Source organism: Ammodytes marinus (assembly GCF_949987685.1).
Source record: "Ammodytes marinus genome assembly, chromosome: 1".
NCBI classification, from domain to species: Eukaryota; Metazoa; Chordata; class Actinopteri; order Uranoscopiformes; family Ammodytidae; genus Ammodytes; species Ammodytes marinus.
The window spans coordinates 30,781,021-30,806,118 of record NC_137230.1 but is presented as its reverse complement, the minus strand read 5'-3'; the positions used below and the strand labels follow the sequence as shown (position 1 = coordinate 30,806,118).

Genomic DNA, 25,098 nt, shown 5'->3' with positions numbered 1-25,098 from the left:
CGGTGTGTTCACGAGCAAACACATAATATCTTGAGACTCTGTTTCAAATATGTCTCTTCTTATCTGTATCAGAATGTTTCTCCAGCTGGCTGCAGGATTTGTACATCCCCTGCCAAAATTATATATTCAAATATAGGACACCAGTGAACATTGTCTTTGGCACTATTTCATTAAAGAACAATCTCTTTGACACGGCTTCCACAGAGGGTAATTTCCTCTCTTGGTGGCGTTCCTCCACATTCCCCCTGTCTCCAGTGGTCTATCAACTTATATCTGTAATAGTTTTTGAAAGCCACTTGTCAGAAATCCTTATGGACCCTGTTCGCTTCGACTGCTTTCTTCAAAATCCTCTCGGTTTTGACAGGGCTGGAGACACTCATTCAGAGTTGCCCTCCTGATGACTGACTGTATATACGTAGAGTTGCCTGAATCTTAGAAAAACAAGTTTGTGACTGCAAGGTGCTAGTCCTTCACAAATAGTCTGAATAGGAGAGGTCGCTTATGGCTTCTCTGCTTTTACGGCAGTCACTCGGCTCCTTAAAATGTTCCAATGAAGATCCATGGTTTAAAATGATGCATGCACTAGGCAGGTGCAGTTGTGAGTGAATAGTTATTTGAAGTAAGTGTGAATGTGCTAATGTAATCCTCACAGCTACTTTACTATTCTCGCATGCAGTTAAAAAGCATCACTGCAATCATTGTAAGTGTGATTTAAGTCTGCAATAAACAATGAGTTCATTACTTACATTTATTCTATGAAATGCCAAATCACAAATTCTCCCAAGATGATGTTTCAGATTGCGTGTTTCATCTGACCAACAGTCCATGTCTCATAGATATACAATTAACAGTGATACAAAAATCTCAGAAAAACAGCAAATCCTCAGATTGGAACTTGAGAATGTTTGATAATGATAATGAACTTTCTTTAATAAGTGGTTTGAACAAGTGATTATCAAAATATTGTTTGCTTTCCATTGACTCAACAAACTGTTACAGCCATATTTGTTACCATGATAATCTGTTTTCTAGGCAACGTTAAGTATACCACAAATCACTAAACTGCATAACAGTCATGTTTGTATAATAATATAGTAAATTATAGAGATTTGATGTCTGATGGGGGACTGGAGCATACATTCAGTGAACAGATGAACGTCATGGATACGGGCCCTCAGGTCACATAGGCCATTACAGAATAATTATTGGAAAGTCTCACCTTTTCCATCTGGCACTCTTTAACTCCGGCACTCTCTTTCCTCGTTACTGCGATGTTCACGGGCGATTTACTGGCTGTGACAATTCTCTGAACTTTAGAGATATCCTGTAGTAATCAAAGAACATTTCATCTCGGGGTTAATAAAACTAAATGCGTTAATGGTTTACTGATGCAACAGTATCTTTTGGGGTTCCTTAGACGTAAACAGTTCTGACTCAAATATTCATAACTATTTCATTTATAAGTGTTACTTTAAAATTATTCAGCTTATTTGTTTGTAGTTAATACATTATGGCTCAAATGAGTATTTCATTACAGGCATCAGAGAGTCCATAGTGTCAACAAACCAAAAAGAGAATCATTGAAATGTGAGGGCTTGTAGGTGAACAGATTATTATTCAACCATCACATACCAAATACAAAGATCAAAACCTTTTCTCAATTATTAATATTTTAGCACAAACAGCTTTTCAATTGGAACTATTACATCTAACTATTGTTAGAGGTTTCTAAAGTGTAATGTACAAAGTAGACTTAAAATGAGTAAACATGAAATAATCTAATTATTTACATTTTAGGAGACAATAATATTGAGCAAGAAACTTTTTCCAATATGGTGGACAGTGAAATAATAAAAGTATCAAGTTTAATACAACTTGTCACAAAGGGAACATGTATGAACATGCATGTGTTACATGTCTAGTTAGCCAGGTATGACAATCCAAAGGCTGTAGATCCCGTTTGTCTATGATGTCGTTGGAGTTTTTCTGGTCTTGATTATATAAATATATATATATATATATGTATATATATATTATAAGAGGTCCCAGATGTTGGACCTACAAACAAGCATGCAATAGATGTCCGTAGTAACAAACACGAATCAGCTCTTGGTAAAAAGCAAGCACAATTCTGTTTGGCAGATGGGCTTTGCTACTGAGAGCCACATATGATGGACAATGATGTTTCAGTGAGGTCACCCACTGCAACAAAAAAAATTGTCAAAACCAATGTTGAGATAGTGGAAGGAAAACAAGTTGGGCAGATATGAAAAGGCTTCTCTCTGGAGATATTGGAGCAATCTATATCCGTACCACATGGAATGATGTCTGTTTGATAAAACATGACTCTTGTGAGGGTCTATGCTCTTTGAATCAGCGGATTAAGAAATATTCTATTCTAGGGTCCGCAAAAATAGTAAAGAGGCGATGACATGGCTGGCAAAAGTCATTTTGTTCCCCATCACATTCTTTACTAGTCATCCTCATTCGAATACTGACGAGTAATTCTACTGAATGGCTACACTCAAGTCTAACTGGAAACTTATGTCTCAAGCAATTGGTGTGTAAACTTGTTTATTATTGTCTCAAGTCTCTTAACTTGGCTTCAAATCATATTCATGGCCTGTTTTGCTTAATCTTTTTGACGTATTGTAGGAAAATGTTGTTATTTATGTGCACTTGCTGGCAGTAAGATGTTTTCACCAATAATACATTTCATCAGACTTCATCAGAAATGTCCCAAATAGAAAGACAAAAAATGTCCATGGTAAATTGAGTCATGACTTTTTACAATTTGAGAATTGCATTATTTATCACTAGAGTCTTGAAGAATACAAGAATACTATATATTTTTCACCATGTGAATAGGCATCCCTTAAAACAGCACTGCTCACAAGCATTCATATCGACCACCGCCCTTGGCAGATTTTTTTTTTGCAGCAACAGATCTCAGTTGACATTATTTAGGGGCAGGTATAAACTAGTGCTGTCAAACAATTACAATATTTAATCGCATTAATGTCATAGTTAACTCGCGATTAATCGCGATTAATCACATTTTTATTTATTCTAGCCTGGATGTCCCTTGATTTCTTTCTGTCCCATTATTTTTTCTTATTTTAATGCTCTTATCACACCCATTTTAATTATGATATTTTAGAAGAAATACACTGAATAACAATGGTGTAATTCAGTGTTTTTCTTCAAAAATATAATAATTTGCAATTCAGTGCAAATAACAACAATATATGGAGGTTTTGGTGTGCGAGCAGGGTTATAAGTAGGCCTTTTGCAAATGACAGGCTTTCTTTTCTGTTCTTTTCCGCGTAGTCTCAGAGTCACACACGGAAGACGATACTAGTGAAGGTCGCGCAGCTGAGCTAGGAAGTGCTAGGTTCCGGTTTCTGCTTCAAAATAAAAGTCAGAATTGACTTGACGTTTTGCCAGTTAAATGATTTTAATGTGAAATTACGCTGTATGACATGTTCCGTTTGAATTGACAGTAACTTAAATGCGAGCCACATGTAGGCATATAGTTTGTGGTGTTTCAGTTGTTAACTAGCTAACATTACTAGTTGATACAACAGCATGTGAAAAAACCGCAACGTTACCTAGGCCATGGCGAGCGTTAATCGCGCGATAAAAAAATTGACGCCGTTAAAATGGGTTTGCGTTAACGCCGTTAATAACGCGTTAAACTGACAGCACTAGTATAAACAAATCATAATTCCAATCAGAAGCCATCACACAGTCAGTTACTTGTCCTTTGAATAATTTGTAGACTACAAACTAACTTTAACTAGTGATCCATAGGCCAGTAGCTCACATAGGTTTTTAGACCCGATTCCAACACTTTGAAGGACAACCTGTCCATTGACATCTGTTCGGAAATATCTTGACATTTACAAACAGTGCAGAAATGTACAATCACTCTTCTTTTGGACTTTTATTTCAGACATGGACCTAAATACTAAACACCTTTTAATGGAACAGCCTGTTTAGACCGACACACCAAATTTATATAATTTGACGATATTTCAAGTAATATAGTACATGTTTTGTCCGGGAAACACCAGCAGTAAAAGATCAATTGATTGTACAGCAGATATTTCTTCAGAAAATCCTCTGCACAAGGTTAGTAAACAGTACTTTTCTAAACTGGGTCAAAAGTTTTCTCTTGAGAGCTTAAAGCAAGATGGTTGCGAGATGAAATCTCAGCCTGACACTGTCATAATCCATTCTTTCTCTGTCAGTTGAACCAACATATTTTTAGGCAGTTTCAGTGTGATTGTGTTTTACTTGTGGAAGTGACCACTTCTGGGTGAACACTTCATGCATTATTTCTAAACTTTTGACAGCATCCACGAGAATCCTCAACATTTTACAGTACAGCAACTAAAGAAGGAATGCATTTAACATGCTGTTCTATCTCCTTGACGCCAGTTATCCTCCATTGGAAACTCAATAAAAAGCTTGAGCTGGGAAGATGTATTGTCAGGGAATGTTCTGCTCTAGTTGTAGTCTACATTTTAAAAGAAGTACAATGTAATAATAATCAATCAGATAATGACGTGCCCTTCCTAAAATACTTCGATTTTCATAAAGCCTTGCATTGAACCTTAAACTGACAGACTCTGACAGTTTCATATCCAAACAGCTGTATTAGAAACCATTACTAAAGTTGACTTCTTAGTAAAGCTTTTCACATTTTGATGCATGTGCTTGTGTTATTCTACCATCCAAACCCGGCTGAGAAATAACTTAAAAAAATAGTTTTGTCTGCACCACCACCTACTATCTTCTCCTGTGGCAGAGATGAATATCCCGTCGATTCGTATATGGAAACAATCATAAAAGTAAATAGTAAGTGCTGAAATGAAATGCTCGATGTCTCCTCCGGCACAGTGCTATGAGCATCTGAGACATGATCTCCCATTACTCTGATGATGAAAATTGCATGCTATCGGACCACAAGACTTGGCGCCCTCACCACAACTGTTAAATATGAAGCAACTTCCACTCTAATCTTGCTGATCTCTGCATCCTCCAACTAATTAATCTTTCACCAGCAGAGTGAGCTGTGTGTGTGTATGTGTGTGTGTGTGTGTGTACGTGTGTGTGTGTGTGTGTGTGTGTGTGTGTGTGTGTGTGTGTGTATGTGTGAGTGAGTGTGTGTTTGAGGGGCAAGTCGTGGGAGAGTCTTATCTACCAGACCTTAAGGCCCATTGTGTTAACTTAGACTACGAGCGTGAAGCTCAAAGTGGTGTCACTGAGGGCTTGAACAAACATCCCTGCACTTACACGCTTTTCAAAAAAACACAAAGCGGATTTGGTTTAAGTGTGGCTCAGGAGACTCAAATGTATGTTTTATCACTTGGTTACCAGTTAAAGGGTTCCTCCATATGGACAAATCTTTGGCAATTTTTTCCTAGATGGGTGGTAATCTCATCATTCCCTGCTGTGGTCAAAATAATTGTCTTGTAATCACCAACAATAATTAGCAAGTGATTTGCCATGCATATTAGGAAACATACAGTAACCATGACTAACTACGCATTCAGCTCCAATTCACTTATATCAATATGTCAGGTTGAAACACTACACAGGGGAAACAGGGATTAAGGGTGTAATAATAACACTAATGAGTTGTTAATGAGCATCATTAGAAATGCCAAGTGGTCATCAAAGAGGCAACGTTCTTGACACTAGCCTCTTTGTCAATGGATTGTTAAATGTCTTCTCAGCTGTGTGGCTTTTTAACGCAAAATAAGTGCTATTCTTTTGTGTTTGTACTACTCAATTTGAGATTAAATTGGCAGTGATTTAAATGAGATTTGACCCACCTCCACATATACAGGCAGCGTGGGCAGATGGGAGCACCCCAGTACTCTTTACAGTGGGAGTGCACTTAGATTAATCAGACAGTCCGACAAAGTGTGCAGCGTCCACAGCAGATAATGGAGCTAGCAACTACTCACAAGTAGAGTGCTGCTATTTGTATGCTAATGTAGCAAGTATAAACTTCATTAGCATAAACAAAATCAACCCACACCCACCTCGAGTTTCCTTTACTTGCCTTTTCTTTTGTGAGATTCATATTTTGCCCATGTGCTCGCATTTATTTGGCTCACAGCAATGAAAGGAACATAATGTGGAAATACACCCTTTTTTAATGGGATCATCTTGCTATTCCTGCAATCATTGACAGAGTGGGAGTGAGTTTAAATGTGGACATAAAGTTTCAATAACAGAATTTTGCTTGGTATGACACCGCAGCAGAGGGACAGTGGTAACACTGGTGGGGATTGTGCATCAACGGAAGCATGGTAAGAAATAAAGAAAACATCCTTCAAGTGGCATTTCAAATATCGTAGGTGGTGTAGTAAATTGTGACTGCTTTGAGGAGAGAAAAAGCCTCTTAAAGACAGAATTGCTCACCAGGATCATGACAGATAAGGCACTGCGGTGCTGCCGCAGACTTGATGATTTCAAAGTGACTGCAGCGACTGCTTTTCAAAAAATCAGAACTCTCCCAATCCCTGATTAAGGTTGACATGAGTACTTGGTAGAAGGAAAATAACCATTGGTGCTTTGAAATACATTTTAAAGAAACAAAAGTGATGTGTATATTCAGCTGCATTTCAGTTCTTATTTGCTGTAGGTTTATAGAGTCGTAGACATACTTGTCAAAATATTTGTTGTGAATCAGTCGGTTTGGGTGGTTTTTAAAGACCTTGACACTTGAGACAAGTCCTCAACTTTGTTTCACAAGCAAAACAAGAAACAATATCAACTCTTAAGCATAATCCTATTTTTACAATGAATCCACTTGGCTCTTTTACTTTTACCCCTAAAAAGGGATTAAACACTGAGCCAGTAGCTCACTCTACTATGACCTTGACTTTGAAAGGCTCCAAACAAAGACTATGGGAGAACAAACGTTAAGTCCAATATACCAAAAATCCCATAATGCCCTTAAGTAGCCGCCTTGCTCTACTTCCAAAAGCTACATTACCATAGAATATAAAGAGTTAAAGACATTCTTCAGGCCGTTGCTTGATTTAGATATGTTATTATTACGCACCATCTCCAGAATAGTTTTTTTTGCCCAAGTGTTGTATTTGTTCGTAATTATTTCAAGGGTTATTTCTCTCTGGAGAGTGATACTCGGGGCATCAGATTGATAAACAGCTACTTGAAAAGGAGGTAATAATCTGCTAACACTTAAGTTCATAATGCAGAGAGTGCATTATGTGTGCTCTGCTTTGTGCTGAGATGAGTATTTGCTCACCAAGCTATATTACACGATGTTACCACACTGGTAGTTACAGTGTAAAATGTGTTTCGCCTTGAAAGCGTTTGCACAAGCAGGAGAGAGAGAGAAAACCTCAGTCTGTTTTATCACATCTGTAAAGTCATACAGTAAATTATACTCCAACATTATAAAGAAATCAGACAATATTGCCTAGATATTTGGAGGAAAAGTATATAACTTTTCATTGGATACATTTGGACATGTCAGAGCAGGAAAACCGTGGGTGAAATAAATACATTAATAAAGGCTGCACCCCATTTGGCTCAACCTGTTCCAGGGCACTATTATTTAGCATGGTGGCTGTCTGACACAGATTTACTAACGCAGCTAAATGGAATAGAGCAGTTGTTAATCATAACAATTACACCTGTGCTCTTCCTGCTATGACAAGTCAAAATATATCATGCTTCTGCTGATCAATGCCTTGAAAAAAATTAATTTTGCTTTCACCCCGTATTGCATATTCAAGGACACTGTGAAATTAGCTGACTTAGAAAAAAAAAGTTTGCGCAATCATCCTTGATTAGCATAGCGACATGTCTCTGTGCCACTTTTTTTTTCATTACCGCTGCAGTCAATGTTCACAGCTCAGATCATTACTTAACATTATAACAGTGTCGTTAGTTCAATTATGATTGTCCCAGTGAAGTTTTAAATTACGTGAGAGACACTTTCAAACAGTTTAAAGTACCAGTTAGTGCAGTACTGAGAGCAGTAGTCCTTTTCTGTACTGCAACTTCTGTTATGTGTCGTCAGGATTAGTTTATTATCCACACCATATCCATATCCAAAAGCATCACAGCCATTTTTGCACTTGGAATATTACCAGGTTTCAAATATTTTAGTTTTCAAGAAGTGGTTATATTTATTTTCATTTTTGAATTTCTTGCCAATTTCATTTCAAGTGATACACAAATGAATAAGTCTTAAGGAAATAACAGGAGGTCTTGATATTGTTACCAGAATTGCATTTTAAAATTATTAAAAATTCATAATGGTTTTAAGCGATTCGCAAAGATAAAATACAATTTCAATGTTTTTACATGGCCTATTTGGTTCGTGATGAAAAATCTTAACGCTTCAACATCGCATAGATGCTAGAAATGCATAAATCTTTGTGACATCTGTTCACGTCACACGTGGACATCTTACAAGGAGACATGCTGTTAGTTCAAGGACAACACAACCTTATCTACGGGATCACTCGACTGACTCGTTACATTTACAAAGGTCGAATTTGTACAACAACCTTGGCAATTTTTTCTTTTTTTTTGCTAAACATTAAATCAGATGGAAGTGAGCGGAATACTGAATTACCTTGGCATGTGGCTGCTGAAAGGTGACTCTTGAGCTGTTGATGAGCGATGAGTATCTGAACAAGTGGGTGGGGGAGGTGGGGAATCTGGGGCCGCTGCTGGGCTGGTTCTGCAGGACAGCTGAGAAGCAGATGTGAACTGTGTCCTTCAGCGCCTTCATCTGAGAGTCCTATTCCCAAACAAGATCACACACACAAGAACATTTCTCAATATCTCTATCCATTCATCCATATGAGGAATTAACTTTAAGCTGTACTATGCAAGATGTTAAATTATTATTTTATTTCTTTTTCACTGCCATTTTGTCTCCAATAACCATTTCACTTACATTTTAATGTGACTAGACTTCTTCTCTAAATAGGCTACTATTTTGAGTCCCCTTTTTCTGTTCCCTACATCCAAGCCAGAATCAAGAAGACAATCAGGAAGTGACATGAAATTGGAAATGTATTTCTAGCTATAAAAAAAACATGCTTTGGCTAACTATCCGGCTAATTTTATGACATGGCAGGTCAGTCAATAAAGAGACCACAATCTCCTGTTACATAGTTACGTACACTCAACAAAAATATAAACGCAACACTTTTGTTTTTGCTCCCATTTTTCATGAGATGGACTTAAAGATCTAAAATTCATTCCAGATACACAATTGTACCATTTCTCTCAAACATTGTTCACAAATCTGTCTAAATGTGTGATAGTGAGCACTTCTGCTTTGCTGAGATGATCCATCCCACCTCACAGGTGTGCCACATCAAGATGCTGATCTGACATCATGATTAGTGCACAGGTGTGCCTTAGACTGTCCACAATAAAAGGACACTCTGAAATGTGCATTTTTTTGCTTTATTGGGGGTCTGGGGACTCAGAACCAGTCAGTATCTGGTGTGACCACCATTTGCCTCATGCAGTGCAACACATCTTCTTCGCATAGAGTTTATCAGATTGTCAATTGTGGCCTGTGGAATGTTGGTCCACTCCTCTTCAATGGCTGTGCGAAGTTGCTGGAGACGGTTTATGGTGGAGAAATTAACATTCAATGCACGAGCAACAGATCTGGTTGACATTCCTGCTGTCAGCATGCCAATTGCACGCTCCCTCAATGCTTGTGGCATCTGTGGCATTTTGCTGTGAGACAAAACTGCACATTTCAGGGTGGCCTTTTATTGTGGACAGTCTAAGGCACACCTGTGCACTAATCATGATGTCAGATCAGCATCTTGATGTGGCACACCTGTGAGGTGGGATGGATTATCTCAGCAAAGCAGAAGTGCTCACTAGCACACATTTAGACAGATTTGTGAACAATGTTTGAGAGAAATGGTACAATTGTGTATCTGGAATTAATTTTAGATCTTTAAGTCCATCTCATGAAAAATGGGAGCAAAAACAAAAGTGTTGCGTTTATATTTTTGTTGAGTGTAGTTCAGCATTAAGCATTAAAGCCACCGGAGGCCATGCTTTGAAGTGATTCTACAACAGCTAGGAGGTATTGTTAGGCAATACATCTAAATGAAATCAGTGTAATTAAAAAATATTGAAGGTTCAAAAGATCGTTTAGTTTTAGGTCTGCTGCAACTCTCAGTTCTTTTAAATCGAGTCTGAAGACTTTTTTGTTTCCTTTTTAACTTGCAATTTTCATTTTATTTGCTATGTTTTTAAATCGAGTTTTAATTTATTTTTATTTTTTTATTTGCTTCTTTTATTCGCTTTTCAATGTTTTATAATGTGTTTTATGTATTCTAATCTTGCCCCTGTAAAGCACTTTGAGTGGCCTTGTGTCTGAATTGTGCTATATAAATAAACTTGCCTTGCCTTGCCTTGCCTTTAATCAATAATAATAATGGACAGAATGATTTGTGTAGTTATTTGACGATAGCCTCTGATGTCAATTCTACTTTGCTTAGCATCCGAATGATCTGTTTTCCGAATCAGCACTTTTCTCCCCATGAATTTTTAATTTATTTAACTTGCCCCAGTGACAGTGTGTCAATATCCAAACATAAAAATAACATAATACCTCATAAATAATAGCGACTGCATGTCTGTAATCTGCTGAAACTAAAACATTTTTAAATACATTCTAGGAAGTGATGAATTGTCATGAAAATGATTATTTTACCTTCTTACTTAATCTTTATCCTAAAAAACAGATTAGCTATTCCTAAAGATACTTTATTTACTAAATAATTTAGATGCCATTGTTCTGGTTGTTTGACATGGCAGTGTTTACTCAGACCAGATCAAAAGAATCACACTTACAGCAGGAAACCATAATTAAAATCACTACTTAGTGGTTATTTCTCACGTTATTCACCTTATCCAGTGCAGTCTTCTCCAGTTCTTCCTTCGCTATAGTTAACTTGTGCTCCAGGTCCATAAGCTGCTGCCCCTGTCGAAAGACACGACTTTTGAATCAGCAGATACCCTCTTTGTTCTGTGCAAACAAAGCATTTCTTCAGCCCCACCTCGTCTCCCCAGCAACATCAATAACACAAATCTATAGCACTACGGATTGAGACTCCTCTTTTTCATTATGGCGATCATTACTTTTTTCCTGATTTCTTAAAATCTCTATTATGACACTTCACACACACACACACACACACACACACACACTACAACTCAATACATTTGTAGCACTCAATGGATCTCTTTTGTCTTTAAAAAAGGGGAGCTCCGGGGACTCTTAAACCTTCATTATCAGAGCTGCTTTATACGGATACATTCTTAGTTTGATATAAGTCTTAAAATGCTTTGGTGAGTAATACCCGTGGTCTATTTCATGGAACATTTGAAAAGTTCAAAATCCAGAGGGGTAAAAGGAATAAGATAAGCACCAGTTAATTCAAAGCCACATTAAAAATATCACAGCACTCCTTTAGAGAAATGAGAGGTTTAATCTTGACAGTTAGAAGATCAGAACCCCTGAAACCATTAAACCCCTTAATGAGGATCATTGTTAAAGTTTAATCACTGAACTGAGCAACACGTTCAAGACTTTCTTTTCCCCATCTGAAGTTTTGTATCATTGATAAATTCATCCGCAACAAGAACATAAACTTTCCTTGGTATAATTTGTATGCTATCAGTTTAAAACGGGCCATTGTGATGGACTTTGAGTCATGAACCTCTAATGGGTTTCTTTTACTGGCTTCTCAAATCCATAAACAGCATGGACTCTAATTCTTAAACAACAGAGGTGATCAGCTAACCAAACACACTGAATCCACACACAATCTCAGGGGAAAAAATTGTTCACATGGGTGAGCGATGGATGATGAGGGTGATTGATTATATTTGGTGGGTTTGATGGACGTATGTGGTACCTCCGGTTTCTCCGTGACACAGACAGTGGGGGAGATGTGTGGCATATTCGCTGATTTAATCTTATTTTCATTTTATTTTCATCTCAATTTCTGCCGTCAAAGTGGTAATATTCTTATTATGAACATGTCTGTTACGTTCACCACTCAACAGTGTAGCTTTAATGATATCCATTTTTCTTGTTCTTTTTTTTGGCTGACAGTCAGTTCATGCAGTCAAGGGCAGGGCGAAATTCACGGCTATGGTTTTTCTAGATCCATCTCTCAGATAGTCTTTTTTCAATTTACACTGAGTTTACGACAATCGGACAAAGTCATTTGAAGCTGTTGGGCTGCAATCAAGAGAGAATATAAAGATAAAAGAGTTGGAGGGTGAGATATGTAATCACGGACATATGGGGCTTATATGTACTGTAACCTCTTTGTGGAAAATGTACGACTGACACTTATTTTTAGTATTATGGGATACTGAAGGGTAATAAAATAAAAACAGTTCAATTTCAAAGAGTCTTAAGCGACATATTATTGGATATGAGATTAAATTACTAGCAGTGGACATTATATTATAATGTTATGATTTGAAGTGTGAACGACTGAATATTCACCCATCAAGGCTGAATTGAAATCTAAGCACACACATACACACATAATATACGCAGCCTGCTCTTCCTTTGTCTAAAAGGATCTGAAGAAGGCTGTGTGTGTTTGTATGTGCATGCATGGGGGTGTGAGGCATTGCAGAGGAGAGCCATTACATCCATTATACATCATCAGTGGATAGTCCTCAGAGGACTGTGCGGGCACATGGCCACTGACCCAGAAATGCTGACTTTCAGGGTTAGTGCCTCCAAGTCCTAAGCTCCTGAGCTCCATATATATATACTGTATGCATATCTCCATTATAGAGGTGTTGGGTTATGCTAGCCTCTCTGCTAGACCATCATGCAACTATATCAAGCCTTAATTTTTCTTTTCTTTTCTGTTAATTTCTTTCTCCCTAAACTGGAGGAGAAAAAGCTCTAGGGCTGTATTTAAAAGTGGACTGAAGAAGAGAAAAAGATGTGATGGTTTGAGTATGGCTCGTCTGCCAAAAATATTGTCTCTTAGGGAAACTCAGGGGAGGCACTGTCAGTTCCTCAGAAGGCTTTAATGTTAAGTCTGTGCAAGCAGATGGGAACCTCTCTGTGTGTAGTGTTTACAGTGTGGTACTGGGACAGCGTGATTTGGGTTCAACGAGTAAAGACTCTTTTTTAAGTTGTCCTTCAAAGGAGTTGAGGACTAGTATGGAAAAGTATCCAGTGAAGAGGACAATGATCAAACGGGCTTCTTTTCGGGTGCAGTAGCTGCAGTAAGTCCTCATTTGTGAATTTGCAATATTGCATTTTGTCGTAAATGTTTTTATGGTTTCCCAATTATTTTTCTAGGATCAGAACATTCTTTTTTCTCTCTCTTTTTTTTAACATTATTTTACAATAAGCCACAAAGCCCTCTGTTTACAAAGGTAAACTAAGGTTGTATCAAATTAAATGGTGTTATGCAAAGCTGAAATGTGTCAGGCAGGGCTGTAAAACTGGAACTCTCACCAAAGACAAATATAGCTCATTGTGATATCTTGATGTGACAGTTTTATGGACCCATTTGAAAATAATAATGCCCAGGTTTTCACAAGCTTTGCCGACTTGGACGGCATGTTACAACCTCTTCCATGACATTCCATCAGAATCTACGCTGTGGCTCAAAATTGTTAACGTATTTTTTTTAAATTCTAAGTAAGACTGCATGTTTCCTAACATATAACAATATGGTTTTGAGGATAAACTTGTTAGGTTGTTGTGTTTGTGTGTACTGTGAAATTGTGCAAGAAAGCTCCAGTTTGATGTGTTGCAACAGCCGTCATAACCAATTCGCTTGCCTCTCGGTCAAGGTGCCAGGACTAACATACCCCCACGTGAGGCTGATGACATTTCTCTATCATGAGTGACTCTGCTCTACTGCCTGCTCCTTCTTCCCCCACTGGGCTTTTGAACACATCGTATGTGGAATACATATGAGGTATTTTCCCCACAAATAGCCAGAGGGATGAGGGAGGGTGGGGGGGGGGGGGGGGGGGGGTCACAGGGAAATGCATCATGTCCCTCTGACCTTTGCTATCAGAAAAAATAGCCGTCTGTGTGTCATTTCTCAAATATGAGTTTTTTTTTTTTTTTTTTTTTTTACAGGGCACAGAGTACAATCATATTACCCTTATCCTGCCTGCTGCAATTTCAGATCAGTGAAGACCAAAATGTTTTAAAGCTTCCCATGAAAAGTCGGGTGACTTTGAGCGATAAGGTTTTGTTTAGTGAGTGACTGATGCAATTTGGAGACAACAATTTACGAGCAGTGACACCAGGCAAACAAGTCAATGCATCCGTCATTCACAGGCTAGAAATAGAACAATGAACAGGACATCCAGGGACAATGTATTCAGCCGTTGGGCTAGAAGAATGAAATTCCGTCCCTGAGGATTGGGCCTTTTTAGTCATTCATGTCTGACTCAGCTTTGATGGGTTTTGAAAGATCAGGACATATATTTAAGAAGTGTCATTACGGGACATTGTTCCAGAAATGCTGACTGACATTTTAACACTGCAAACAAGGCCCAGAAAGGTCAAGCCATGTTCCAGGAAATGTCAATAGATATTACATAAGTGCTTCAATACTTTTAGTCCTTGCAATGAAAGGGGCAGTGGAGTGTGTAAGTGTGGGCAACAATACAGAACAGCAGCTTGTTTTCCACTGTTTGTATTGTGCTCGCAAAGAAATGTTTCTGTGCGGTTATTCATTATTCGAGGTAGCTTGTAAATTGTAGGAATACTTGTTGTCAGCTGTAATTTGTGTCTTGAAGATTCCCTCATATGATTTAATGCATACATCTGTACCAGTTTCATTCACCACTGTCCACATAATTTATCCGCACACCTCCAATGATGGAAAAGGATGGGATGGGACTCGCAGAGGGGAAAACAAAGGAAGGAGTTAGGAGTATGAGGATGAAGGGCTAACCAATTGACTGGGACTCCGTCATTTCAGACTGAATGAATTGGAGTACCTCCTGTGACGGGATCATCATTTCAAGGTAGTCTAAAGTACCTGTTTACCCCTGGTCTGGAGCTACTATAAAGCCACTCTCTTCAGTTTGAACTTACCTTAAAAATTAAATCCTTTTTCCCGTACCGCAGTTCTTTCAGTTGTGCCTGGATTTTTTTGGACTGCAAGGGGAAGATAAGAAAAAATAAGTGTTAGCTTATTCAAATAGCGAAATTGGTTTTAGATCACATAGCCGGATTCTGCCAGCTGCAGCAGAAGACTCCTTTGTGAATTTTCCCTGGGCAAAGCTCTGGCTTAAAGGAAGGCTCCACAGAGAGGAAGAAAATATCAAATCTCCCCTTCGCTGGACTGCATAGTCCACACAATGATGCAGTCATGCACTGGCTTCTTGCCCACTGTCTAAACCTGAATTCTCACTCCCACTACATACTTTACCCGCCAGCTTCTCAGCGCGCACACCAGGTTCCTATAGTTACAACGGGCTCTTGCCTGTCACAGGTTAAGCAGCACACACACACACACGGAGGAGATCTTTACTGCCGCTCCCAAACAGACAGTGACCAGCTCCGCCTGACATTCAACTTTGCTGCTCCACATCAGTGGGCACATGGAACACAAAGGATGTCTCCTAGATAGCTTGATACACAGCCATCCTCAAAGCTGCTCATGATTTGAGCATGAACACTGAAAGCCTCCACAAGGGACTCTGCTGCTGTTAAGATGGTTTCTTACTGTGTCTTCAGTGAGGCCAGAATGTGTTTTTATGCTCAGGGTTTTGTGCAGACTTACACAACTGTACCTGCGATGAATTGGTTTGCAGATAAAATGTATTTGACTCGACAAATGTAGCATTATATTGCAGTCAAGAGCTTATTGGAGCTTATGTGAATCATTATAATGTGTTGATAAAAAAAATATTTTTGCCTCTGTATCACTATGCATGTCCAATTTGGGAATGGAAACAGTGAGTGGGAAAAATATTATTTAAAATAAATGTTTTACCAATATGTCTCACTCTTTCCACAAAAATAGATGGATCAGTGTATATTTAAGTCAACATCTTATTTGAGCTTATGTGAAGCATTATAATATGATAAAAAAAACATATATTGCTAAAAGGTATTATTAACTCTCTTCTGAATATACATTTCTGTATCACTATGCGTGCTTTAAAAAAACCACAATGGAAACACTGAAAGTGAAAAAAAAAGTAAAATACCCCAAAAAGTTTTAAACCAATATCTCTTCCTTGATATATATCTGCTGTATTTATCTTTCTTTCAATCAGTTTATCTCTACAAACCTCCATTGCTCTCTTTCAAACTGTCCGTGCCTCTCTCTATACTTCCTTGACACAGGCAATAAAAAATGTGATATGAGGTCTAATCTTTCACCAAAGCACACTGAGCAAGATGCTGAGGGACACATTCACTTCAAAAGGTTTTGTGTACTTGACAAGCACCTATGACCTTCTTTTATGGGAATCTTTATCTTGTTATTCCTCTTCCCAGGGTGCTTCCATGTCCCAAGACACCCATCTCTGTCATGTGTAACTGGATTCAAAATTGTTCCCCGGGGCAAAACTTGTAAGGTTAAATAAGCACGGAGCCAACTTTAAAGCTCAAAAAGAGCAAAACGTTAATTCGATTTGAGATTGTTACATCTGTTTTTTTTTTCTTCCCCATGGCGAGGCCTTGGAAAAAAATGTTAACAATATTTGTTTCTGTTAAGTGGAGCTTTTTGAGATACTTGCTGGTAATAGAATAATTCATCTACGTAAAAAGGCTTCGGAATCAGGCACTTTGGAGTGCTAACTTAAAAATGCAAATGTCTGAATCTCTAAATGTGCCGAGCTCTCAGGATGGGCTAAGCATTGGTCTATTATTTACTCCGAATAGATCATGTGCACTGTCTCCCCCGTCCGTCAAAGCAGCATCTCTGCCTCTCTGTTTCACATGGTTCAAATCCAGCAAGAGTGGAACCTGCATTTCAAGGATGTACTCATAAACCCAATTCAGGGACGCAGTATTTTACTGACTTGATGTACTTTATTAGCTCTTCTTACTTAGTCCCTTTCAACATATTCAAGTGAGTCATAATTCTCGCAAGGACAATAACTCATACACATTTTACATTTCAGTTGCTTTCCCCAAGGACAGACATTTGAATGTGCATACAAGTTTGTCTTTGACACTTAATTTTCTGCAAGGTTTATTTTTTATTTGATGTTAATGACAAGAACAGATAAATACAGGATGGTCTTTTGAGATTATAATACAGTATATTTGCGATGCTGTTTTTTGTGATTATTCGCTTGTTTAGTGTCAGTTTACTATTTTTTACTATTACTTTTTAGCCACATTGGGGATATTTTGTCTCCTATACTAAAAGGCTACATGCATTGTATATACTGTATATATACACACACACATACTCCTTTTATGTTTGATGATTTAAAAAAAAGATTTTTTAGTATTTCATTAGCAGACAATGTCAATAAGTTTAAGATAAAGCTGAGTCCGCGCTATCCAGCTCTGCAACTGGATACATGATAATAAGACTATTGAATAACAGCCGTTATGGTTTTCTCAATATCCAAGATCAGATAGCCTATGATAGGAATACGCCTTGAAATGGAAACATAGAGGGATCATTTAAAAAGTTCACTTTGTTCATAAAGCAAATTGTCAGGTAGATGAGACTTTCAAAACCTATTTGAGTATGTGTATATACAGTAAAATGTCAGTAAACTGATGTCTGTCTGTGTGCCTTCACTCTATGTATCCTGTGAGAGAAAACTGCTTCACATTTCATAAAAGCAGATACAGACAGGTGACATGACCCCCACAGGGAGATGATAGATGGGCTAAGGTGTGCAGACATCCTCAGCTTACATATATATGTGCATTTGCAGCAGGAGCACACACGCCACAGAGATGAGACATGCTCCATGTCTCTGTCCTCCTTTAAACAGATTACCCTATTTGTAAAACATGTGTCTGATGGGCTGTGCGCATGAGAGCTAAGGCAGACCAGTGACTGGCTGGCAAGCCAAAAAAACACTGTCTATACGTATATTGTATGTAGTATATATTTAATTCCAATCATTATAGTTTGGGTAAACTGATTTATTTATTAAGGAAAGTAAATGAAGGAAAACAGAATATTAGGAGATTTGTTTTATTTAAAGTATGCTCCCTGTGCACACATAACTAATTTCATTGGAGGGTATATCAATGAAGCTGGGAGATTCCTTCATCTCCCTAAACAATGCATTATCAAAGCGGCCTAACATCAATGAGTCCTATGTGTAGAAGCCGTGCTTTGATTTCAAATATTTGATCACTGGATTAGCCTGAGCAAATCTATTATTACATGTCATTTACATACATATGTGTCATCTTTCTGCTGCTTCCTGAAAGGACAGAATACATATCCTATGGCTTGGAGATACACACAAGGAGAGATTACAAGGATATGTAGGACAATACATGTGACATTTGTGATACCTGTTTATATATCATTATTATATTAGACCTGTACATATTTCCTGGTTCTCATATCAAACCCACACCTATTTTACAATCTCCAATGTACTAAAATCTGTAAATATAACTAATGCTGAAATCAACACATTTCATTATTGATTTACTTTGCTAATTATCAATTAATTAAATAAACTTTAAAAGCAGTAACTAAGCATTAACTAAAATGTAAATGAATGTACCCTTATTGTACTGTATTACAAAATAAATAAAAACTGAATGTGTCAAAACATCTTGCATGAAATTATACTTGAGATAAATGCAAGAATAAAACTGCTTTTCATTAACCAGTTTAGACAGCTAGACATGATGTTAGAGCAGAGAGAATACTGTGTAACTATCTCTCTCATAGTCTATTAATAAGTGGATGGCCTGAACATCTATTAAAATAACTGATGTAATGACATACCAGTGTTATCTGTTTTCTAGACCATTATTCGCTCCAAAATGCAAAAGATGGGGATGGCATGCTGCTTCATCCAAGAAAGCCCTGCAGTATTAATTAAATTGGGTCATTCACCTTAAAAATAAGTCTAAACAGGATGTCCGCGCAAATCCAGTGTTTAATATTTTATCCGTGTAAGTTTCAGGTCAGTAGATGATTCGATTAAATCATGATGCAAGATTGAAATGTAATAATAAAGCAGAAGTCATTATCCTTCATCTGAATGATGACTGTTCAGCATAAACCATAAATTTGACAGAATGGAAAATAGGTGATAAATTTGTGCCCTTGAGGAAAAGATGAGCAACGGATTAAATGGCATCTCTAATGCCACATGTGGCTCTCCTTCACAGAATGGTCTCAACCATGACTTTGACTCAGGTTTTCTGAACTATCAAATGTTTTCCCCTGAGGACATCACCGTCTCATAGGGGACAACGGGGTAAGTAGGCACACTTTTTACTCTAGTGAGAATTGCTCATCACCAAAACATCTTCCAATAGTCATTCCTACATTACATTGAAGCTTAAGGTGTTGGCTTGAAATATGTACCCCTCACTTTTTCTATCTTATTGTAATAAAGAAGAAATTAATCATCAAAGACACCCTTACAGTTTACCCTTCACACTTTTTATGGGTAACAACTGTTTTGTTATGAACCCATTGTGTAAAAGCCTAGAAGAAAAATACTGAGGAGTTAAATATTTTCAATTTGACATGAAAAACACAAACAGTCCTCTCACCTCAAATTCAGCAGTCTAACTCCAAGGAAGACTATGTAGGTGACCTCTGATCCCAATTCTGGATATTTACATACCAAAATTTCACAGACAGCGCCTTCTGGTTCCGAGATATAACGATTGTGACAACCAACCCGTGTGACAAATTACCCCGTTCTCCCCTACTACAGAAAGAGCAAAAATAGCCATCTACATATAGTAGGCAGCAAACTGAACCGTAGCACCGAGCTAGTAAGTTCTCCTTTCAATTTAAATGGACTGCTGGATTTGATAATTGTTTGGTGATTGGTGAAGTGAACAAACACACAGCTGAGTCAGGCCTGTGGCTGCCTGCCAGTGAATTTCCTGACTGAATTTCACAAAGCCTTTGATACATTTTGCTCAGTGACCTTTCCCCATTCATACGGTCAACATTCCACTCTTGTTTTGCCAAACTTTATTTTTTTTTTCTCAAAAAATGTAAAGGCTTCTATCCATCCTTTACAAAAATCAACAGTATATGGATATATCATTCTTTGCATTAAACTAATTCCAAAATTCTCGCTTCACTGAAACTGTGGCAAAGGGAATACGGTGCCATTACTACTCATTGTATAAACATATAATATGACGTAAACATTATTTATGTAGTCCCATGGTCATTGTCTCCCTGAGATCCCTGATGTCGCCCTACCCTATCACCTGAAGACTTTAGTCAAGGATATAGCTTTTTTAATATCATATAAGAGTAAACATAGTAATTTTTGTGGGTATACATTTTTGTAGATATTAATTTTAATCTAATTAGTATTGTTTCAATTAGTAAATTAGCAATTTTTACAGTCAGTGAAGATACAGGATCAGTTCATGCATATTACCATACAACCTTCTTTACAGTGTTGTGACCATGTCATTTTACAAATTTTTAGCACAGTAGTTTACACCACACAACAGGGATTAACAGCACAAAGTGTTATCCCCCAACACACAAAGCATGCAAAAGCCAAGCTTTCTAAAAACGATTACCACACCAAATGAAATGTTCTCCAGTATACAATGCAGGAATTCCCAAAGCCAATTTTCACTAGATGAGAATGCAAATCAGACGTTTACGAGAGCTACCGTTAACACAAACAAAATCTTAAAATGTGTCATGTGCAACGAAAAGGAGCTTGTGCATAGAAAGTTTATCCAAGGCAGGCTAAAAAGATCGACCCTAATCTCAGTTCTTGGACATGACTTCAAAGCCCTGATTTAAGATTTTATCACAGGCATTTTTTTCTTCAAACTCTGATTCACCCAATGCTCTGAGGGGGACTTAATTGAAAATATCTTTGAAGCATGAAGAGACGATTTCTAGATACATTTTGAGTTAAAGTTAATAAGAAAACATGTTTGTAGGAGTGAATATAAGTTCACTGGTCATGACATATCAATAAAAAACATTCAGCATATCAGAATTCTGACACCATAAACATAAGTTATGTTTGGGGTCGCACATTTTACTTCCGTACCAATAGACACACTTTTAATTGAATAATGTTTGCAATTTTTCTGCTTTGGTGGCACTTGTTTTGCCATTCTTGTAACCATTTCTCTCCGTCACTCTGTACTAGTAATAACAGTTTGATTGCAGGTTCAGTCTGTAACCCTTCCCCTTTAAACAGAAATAGCTTTCCAGGATGAAAGTAGGGACATGGATGAATGTTCCTCTCACTGATTTACTTGAACTTTGATAGCCTCCAGAGGGAATTGAAGACAGTGACCTTCAGTGACCTACATGTGCTCAAGAAAATTCTAGTAGCTATTTGCTCCCCTAAGACCTTGAAGTCCTTCTTGCCTTGGTAATAGTCCTGCAGAAGTAAATCAGGCGGACAAAGGGGAAGTGGGCAACACACATCTCTGTATTAAAGAGTACTGAGAGGGAGATATGATCATCTTACAAGCACAAAGCTGACCGGCCACATTTTATCACCATTTAGATGATGTCCTTTGCTGTTGTAAGGAATATTCTATAACTTCAATCAGGACCTCTTCATAGCCTCTATACTCCCTCCAACTCCTGCAGCGTTATCAGACTTAGTTAAATGTGCCATCACCATTTAAGAGTTTAAATATGTGATAAGGGCTTGGAAAAGCTTAGCTGGTGAAGTGTGGAGAATATTCAGCTTGGGGATTTGTAGGAGGAAAGAGGCCTGTCACTTTCCTGTGTCTCAATGGGAACATAAGAATATCCTTTGTGTAATTTTAAAGCTCTCAACATCAAGAGCTTCCACACAATAAATTATCCTTGAGGAATCAGCACCTCTCTAAAACTGCTTCAACATAAACTGATCATTATAACCTTTAGAATTTGGACGGAAAGATTTGTTGTGTGATTTTCGAGCTTTTCAAAAAAGAATGATGAAAACATGGTCAATAGGGAAAAACACTGAGAACTGATAGTAAAGTAATGGCTAACCCTGTAACTTTGGGACTGACTCTCTCCATAATGTGCCATAGGTGCGCAATTAAGATGTGTACCTGATCAGGAGAGAATGTGCAGGCAAATGTTGAGGTTGTGGGTAAATAATAGAAGGGCACAATATTTTTGGATGGTACTAATATGAGGGAAAAGCCTATCAATATTTCCAATCTCAAAATAGTCAGGTAATTGTCTGTCTTAAAGCTGGGGTATGTGATTTCTGATTGGTCAAAGTTAACATGAGCTGTACACTTTGACCAATCAGAGCTAGGCTCCGATTCACTGTTCTTATTGGCTGTTGGGACTGTCCATTCACTTTGGCACAACTTTGTTGGTGTAGACTAGAGCGTGTCAGGGAGGGACCATAGGGGAGAGACCAAAGAGAACAAGTGGAGCGGTTGAGGTATTTGGATTAGAATCTCTATCCCAACTGCCATATTCTCCCCAAATCCTCCACCCCAGCTTTAACCTGGAAATGCAAATGACTTACCATTGTTTTGTCATTCAAACACCTTGGCAATATCCTCCAGCAGCATTGATCAAACAAGCCTTAATTGCCTCAGGGTGGATCTAACCCACGGTCTCTCCAAAGAGAAAATTAAATCTCCAGACCAAAGTTATTATCTACCCATCTGTCTGCATCACCACATTACTCTACATAGTATATATCTTAATATATTCCACATATTGTAACCTGGCTATTGGAAATGTTTGGAACCACCAACTGCATAACTTTAGAGCCAACGATTACAAAGTGCCCACTGCACTAGCTTAGGCATGTCACCATGACGCCTGCAGCACCCTCTACCTTGTAAGATGCTGCATGGCTAAATCACAGTATGGGCATTGGTCAGCAAGAAGGCAAGAGCAGCAGTTCAAAGCTCAGCTCAAGGCTTTCCTGACGATGTGAACCTGGTGGATGCTGCTGACCGAAACGACTAGCAGCAGAGCCGAAGTAGAAAAAGGAGAAAAGTGGGTGACAGCAACAATGACGCGGATGAAAGGAACTCGAACCACTCTCAGTACAACCTGAGTTCCCCAAATTGCACTTTACAGCCATCAAAGAGCTCTTTGCTGGAGACAAGTTGTTTTGAGATTCTTTGGGTAGCCAAAACCAAGCAAGTGTGTGTGAGTGAGTGAGTGAGAGAGACAGGGCTGGACAGTTTCTAAACTTTAGTGAATCTTTTTGAAAAACTTTCCCAATTTACCAGTATCACCAAGAGCTTTTTTAATCAACATTTTAAGGAAAAAGATAACATTTAAAGTTATAGTATAATAAATACGGTAACATTTCACATTCAATTAACAACGATTACAGTTTTTTCTCAGTTAGATGTCATACTTTGGATTTTGTTAACATTGCCTGCTCACAAGAGAACATAATGTGCCTGCCATATCTTATAAGATCAACTAGTCTACTAACAATGTACAGTGAAGTAGCTGAAACTGAAATTGAATTATATGAGTGTTAAAACAAAATGTACGAATTGAAAATCCTCTTACCTCTTCAGCATAGGCGTCACAAAGTTTGTTTCCAGAGAGTAGCTTAGTTTTCAAGCTCTTGTTCTGAAAGAGAGAATAGAGAAGAGATGTCTGCTTTTTGTTTTGCACTGTAGGTTCCCTTGGAATTTTAGCTGGTTTATAAAAAAATAATCGACTCAAAATGGTTCCCTGTTTTTCTTGCAGGGCATTTGCCTTTTAACTCTGTTGACAGCAAGTGCTTGGTTGCCTCTCAATTTGAGACCAAACTGTGGAGCAGTGAGGAGTGCCCTGTCTGAAGATCTGGAAGTGCACTCTAAAAAGGTCATAAATGTGGCTCAGAGCCAGACCCCCACTGAACTTTAAACATGATCAGTAAAGCCTTAAAATCATTGACTGGCAGCCAGTAGAGGTGCCAAGGTACGGATCATAGAGTATCATTGTTTGGTGCCAGGTAAAATCCTCCCTAGTTTAGTTTTATAAACAATCTGGAATCGTAAGGGATCTTTGACTTAAACAAAACACACATTGTATATGGATATTTGTCATGAGATGTGTGAAAGCATAAATGACAATCAGATTACAAGATGATGTAAAATATTTTGTTATATAAAGAATGTTCAGCTTTTGAAATCTGAACTACATTATATACTCTCATTACCAGGGAGAAGTACCACATTACTAAGGTCATACAATCTCTTCTGCTTTGTTTTGTAAATATCATATTTTGTTTTGTTAGTTTTAGAATAAATACTGAACTCACATTACCCGGTCAAACAAGCACTGTATCTGTTGCACAGCCCCTACTATTTCTAAAAGGTAAGGTCACAGTAGATAACACAACGATTTCAGAAGGCACTGTAATGGGAAATATTGCATATGGTCTATCTCCGGACTGAAATGTTAGCTTGCTTATTTAGTGCAATAAGAAACATTGTATTTATCCTTAAATGGTTATTCTAAAAGAGCACTCAAGACTGTGCCTCCCCAGCTTTCCCCCTCCCCCCTCCTCCCCAGGTTACACCTCTTCTATTGTCTTATGCTCAGAACTCCCCCTGCTGGGGCGCCCTTAGCTCAGTTGGTAGGGCGTCCCCCCCACAGGCCGGGCCCAGCAGCAGACCCGGGTTCAATTCCCACCCGCGGTCGTTCTCTGCATGTCACTCCCCTCTCTGCCCCATTTCACCTCTGTCTCTTCAAAAACTATCAATAAAGCATGAACTATGCAAAAAAAAAAAAAAAAAAAAAAAAAAAAAAGTATCTTCAAACTGTTCCCCCACGACTTTCCCCTCACCTGACTGCCGATCGAAACACACAGTATTCTTGTTATGCTGAACTGACTTGTATAAAGGATGTGAGTTGCCATCTGATTTGTGCCATTCTGTTCAGAAAGCCACCGGGG

The 25,098-nt window shown here is 38.1% G+C and overlaps 1 protein-coding gene across 1 annotated transcript in view; it reads right to left on the bottom strand.

Annotated features, from left to right (window-relative positions):
• The window catches only part of luzp2 (leucine zipper protein 2), a 151,296-nt gene that overhangs the window by 7,391 nt on the left and 118,807 nt on the right, over positions 1–25,098 (bottom strand). Inside the window, exons 6-10 of the mRNA XM_080042739.1 lie at positions 23,724–23,786; positions 15,146–15,208; positions 10,949–11,023; positions 8,633–8,800; positions 1,220–1,324 (exon numbers count right to left, since the gene is read on the bottom strand). Coding sequence (XP_079898865.1) covers positions 1,220–1,324; positions 8,633–8,800; positions 10,949–11,023; positions 15,146–15,208; positions 23,724–23,786 — 474 coding nt within the window. The remainder of the gene's footprint in view (positions 1–1,219; positions 1,325–8,632; positions 8,801–10,948; positions 11,024–15,145; positions 15,209–23,723; positions 23,787–25,098) is intronic.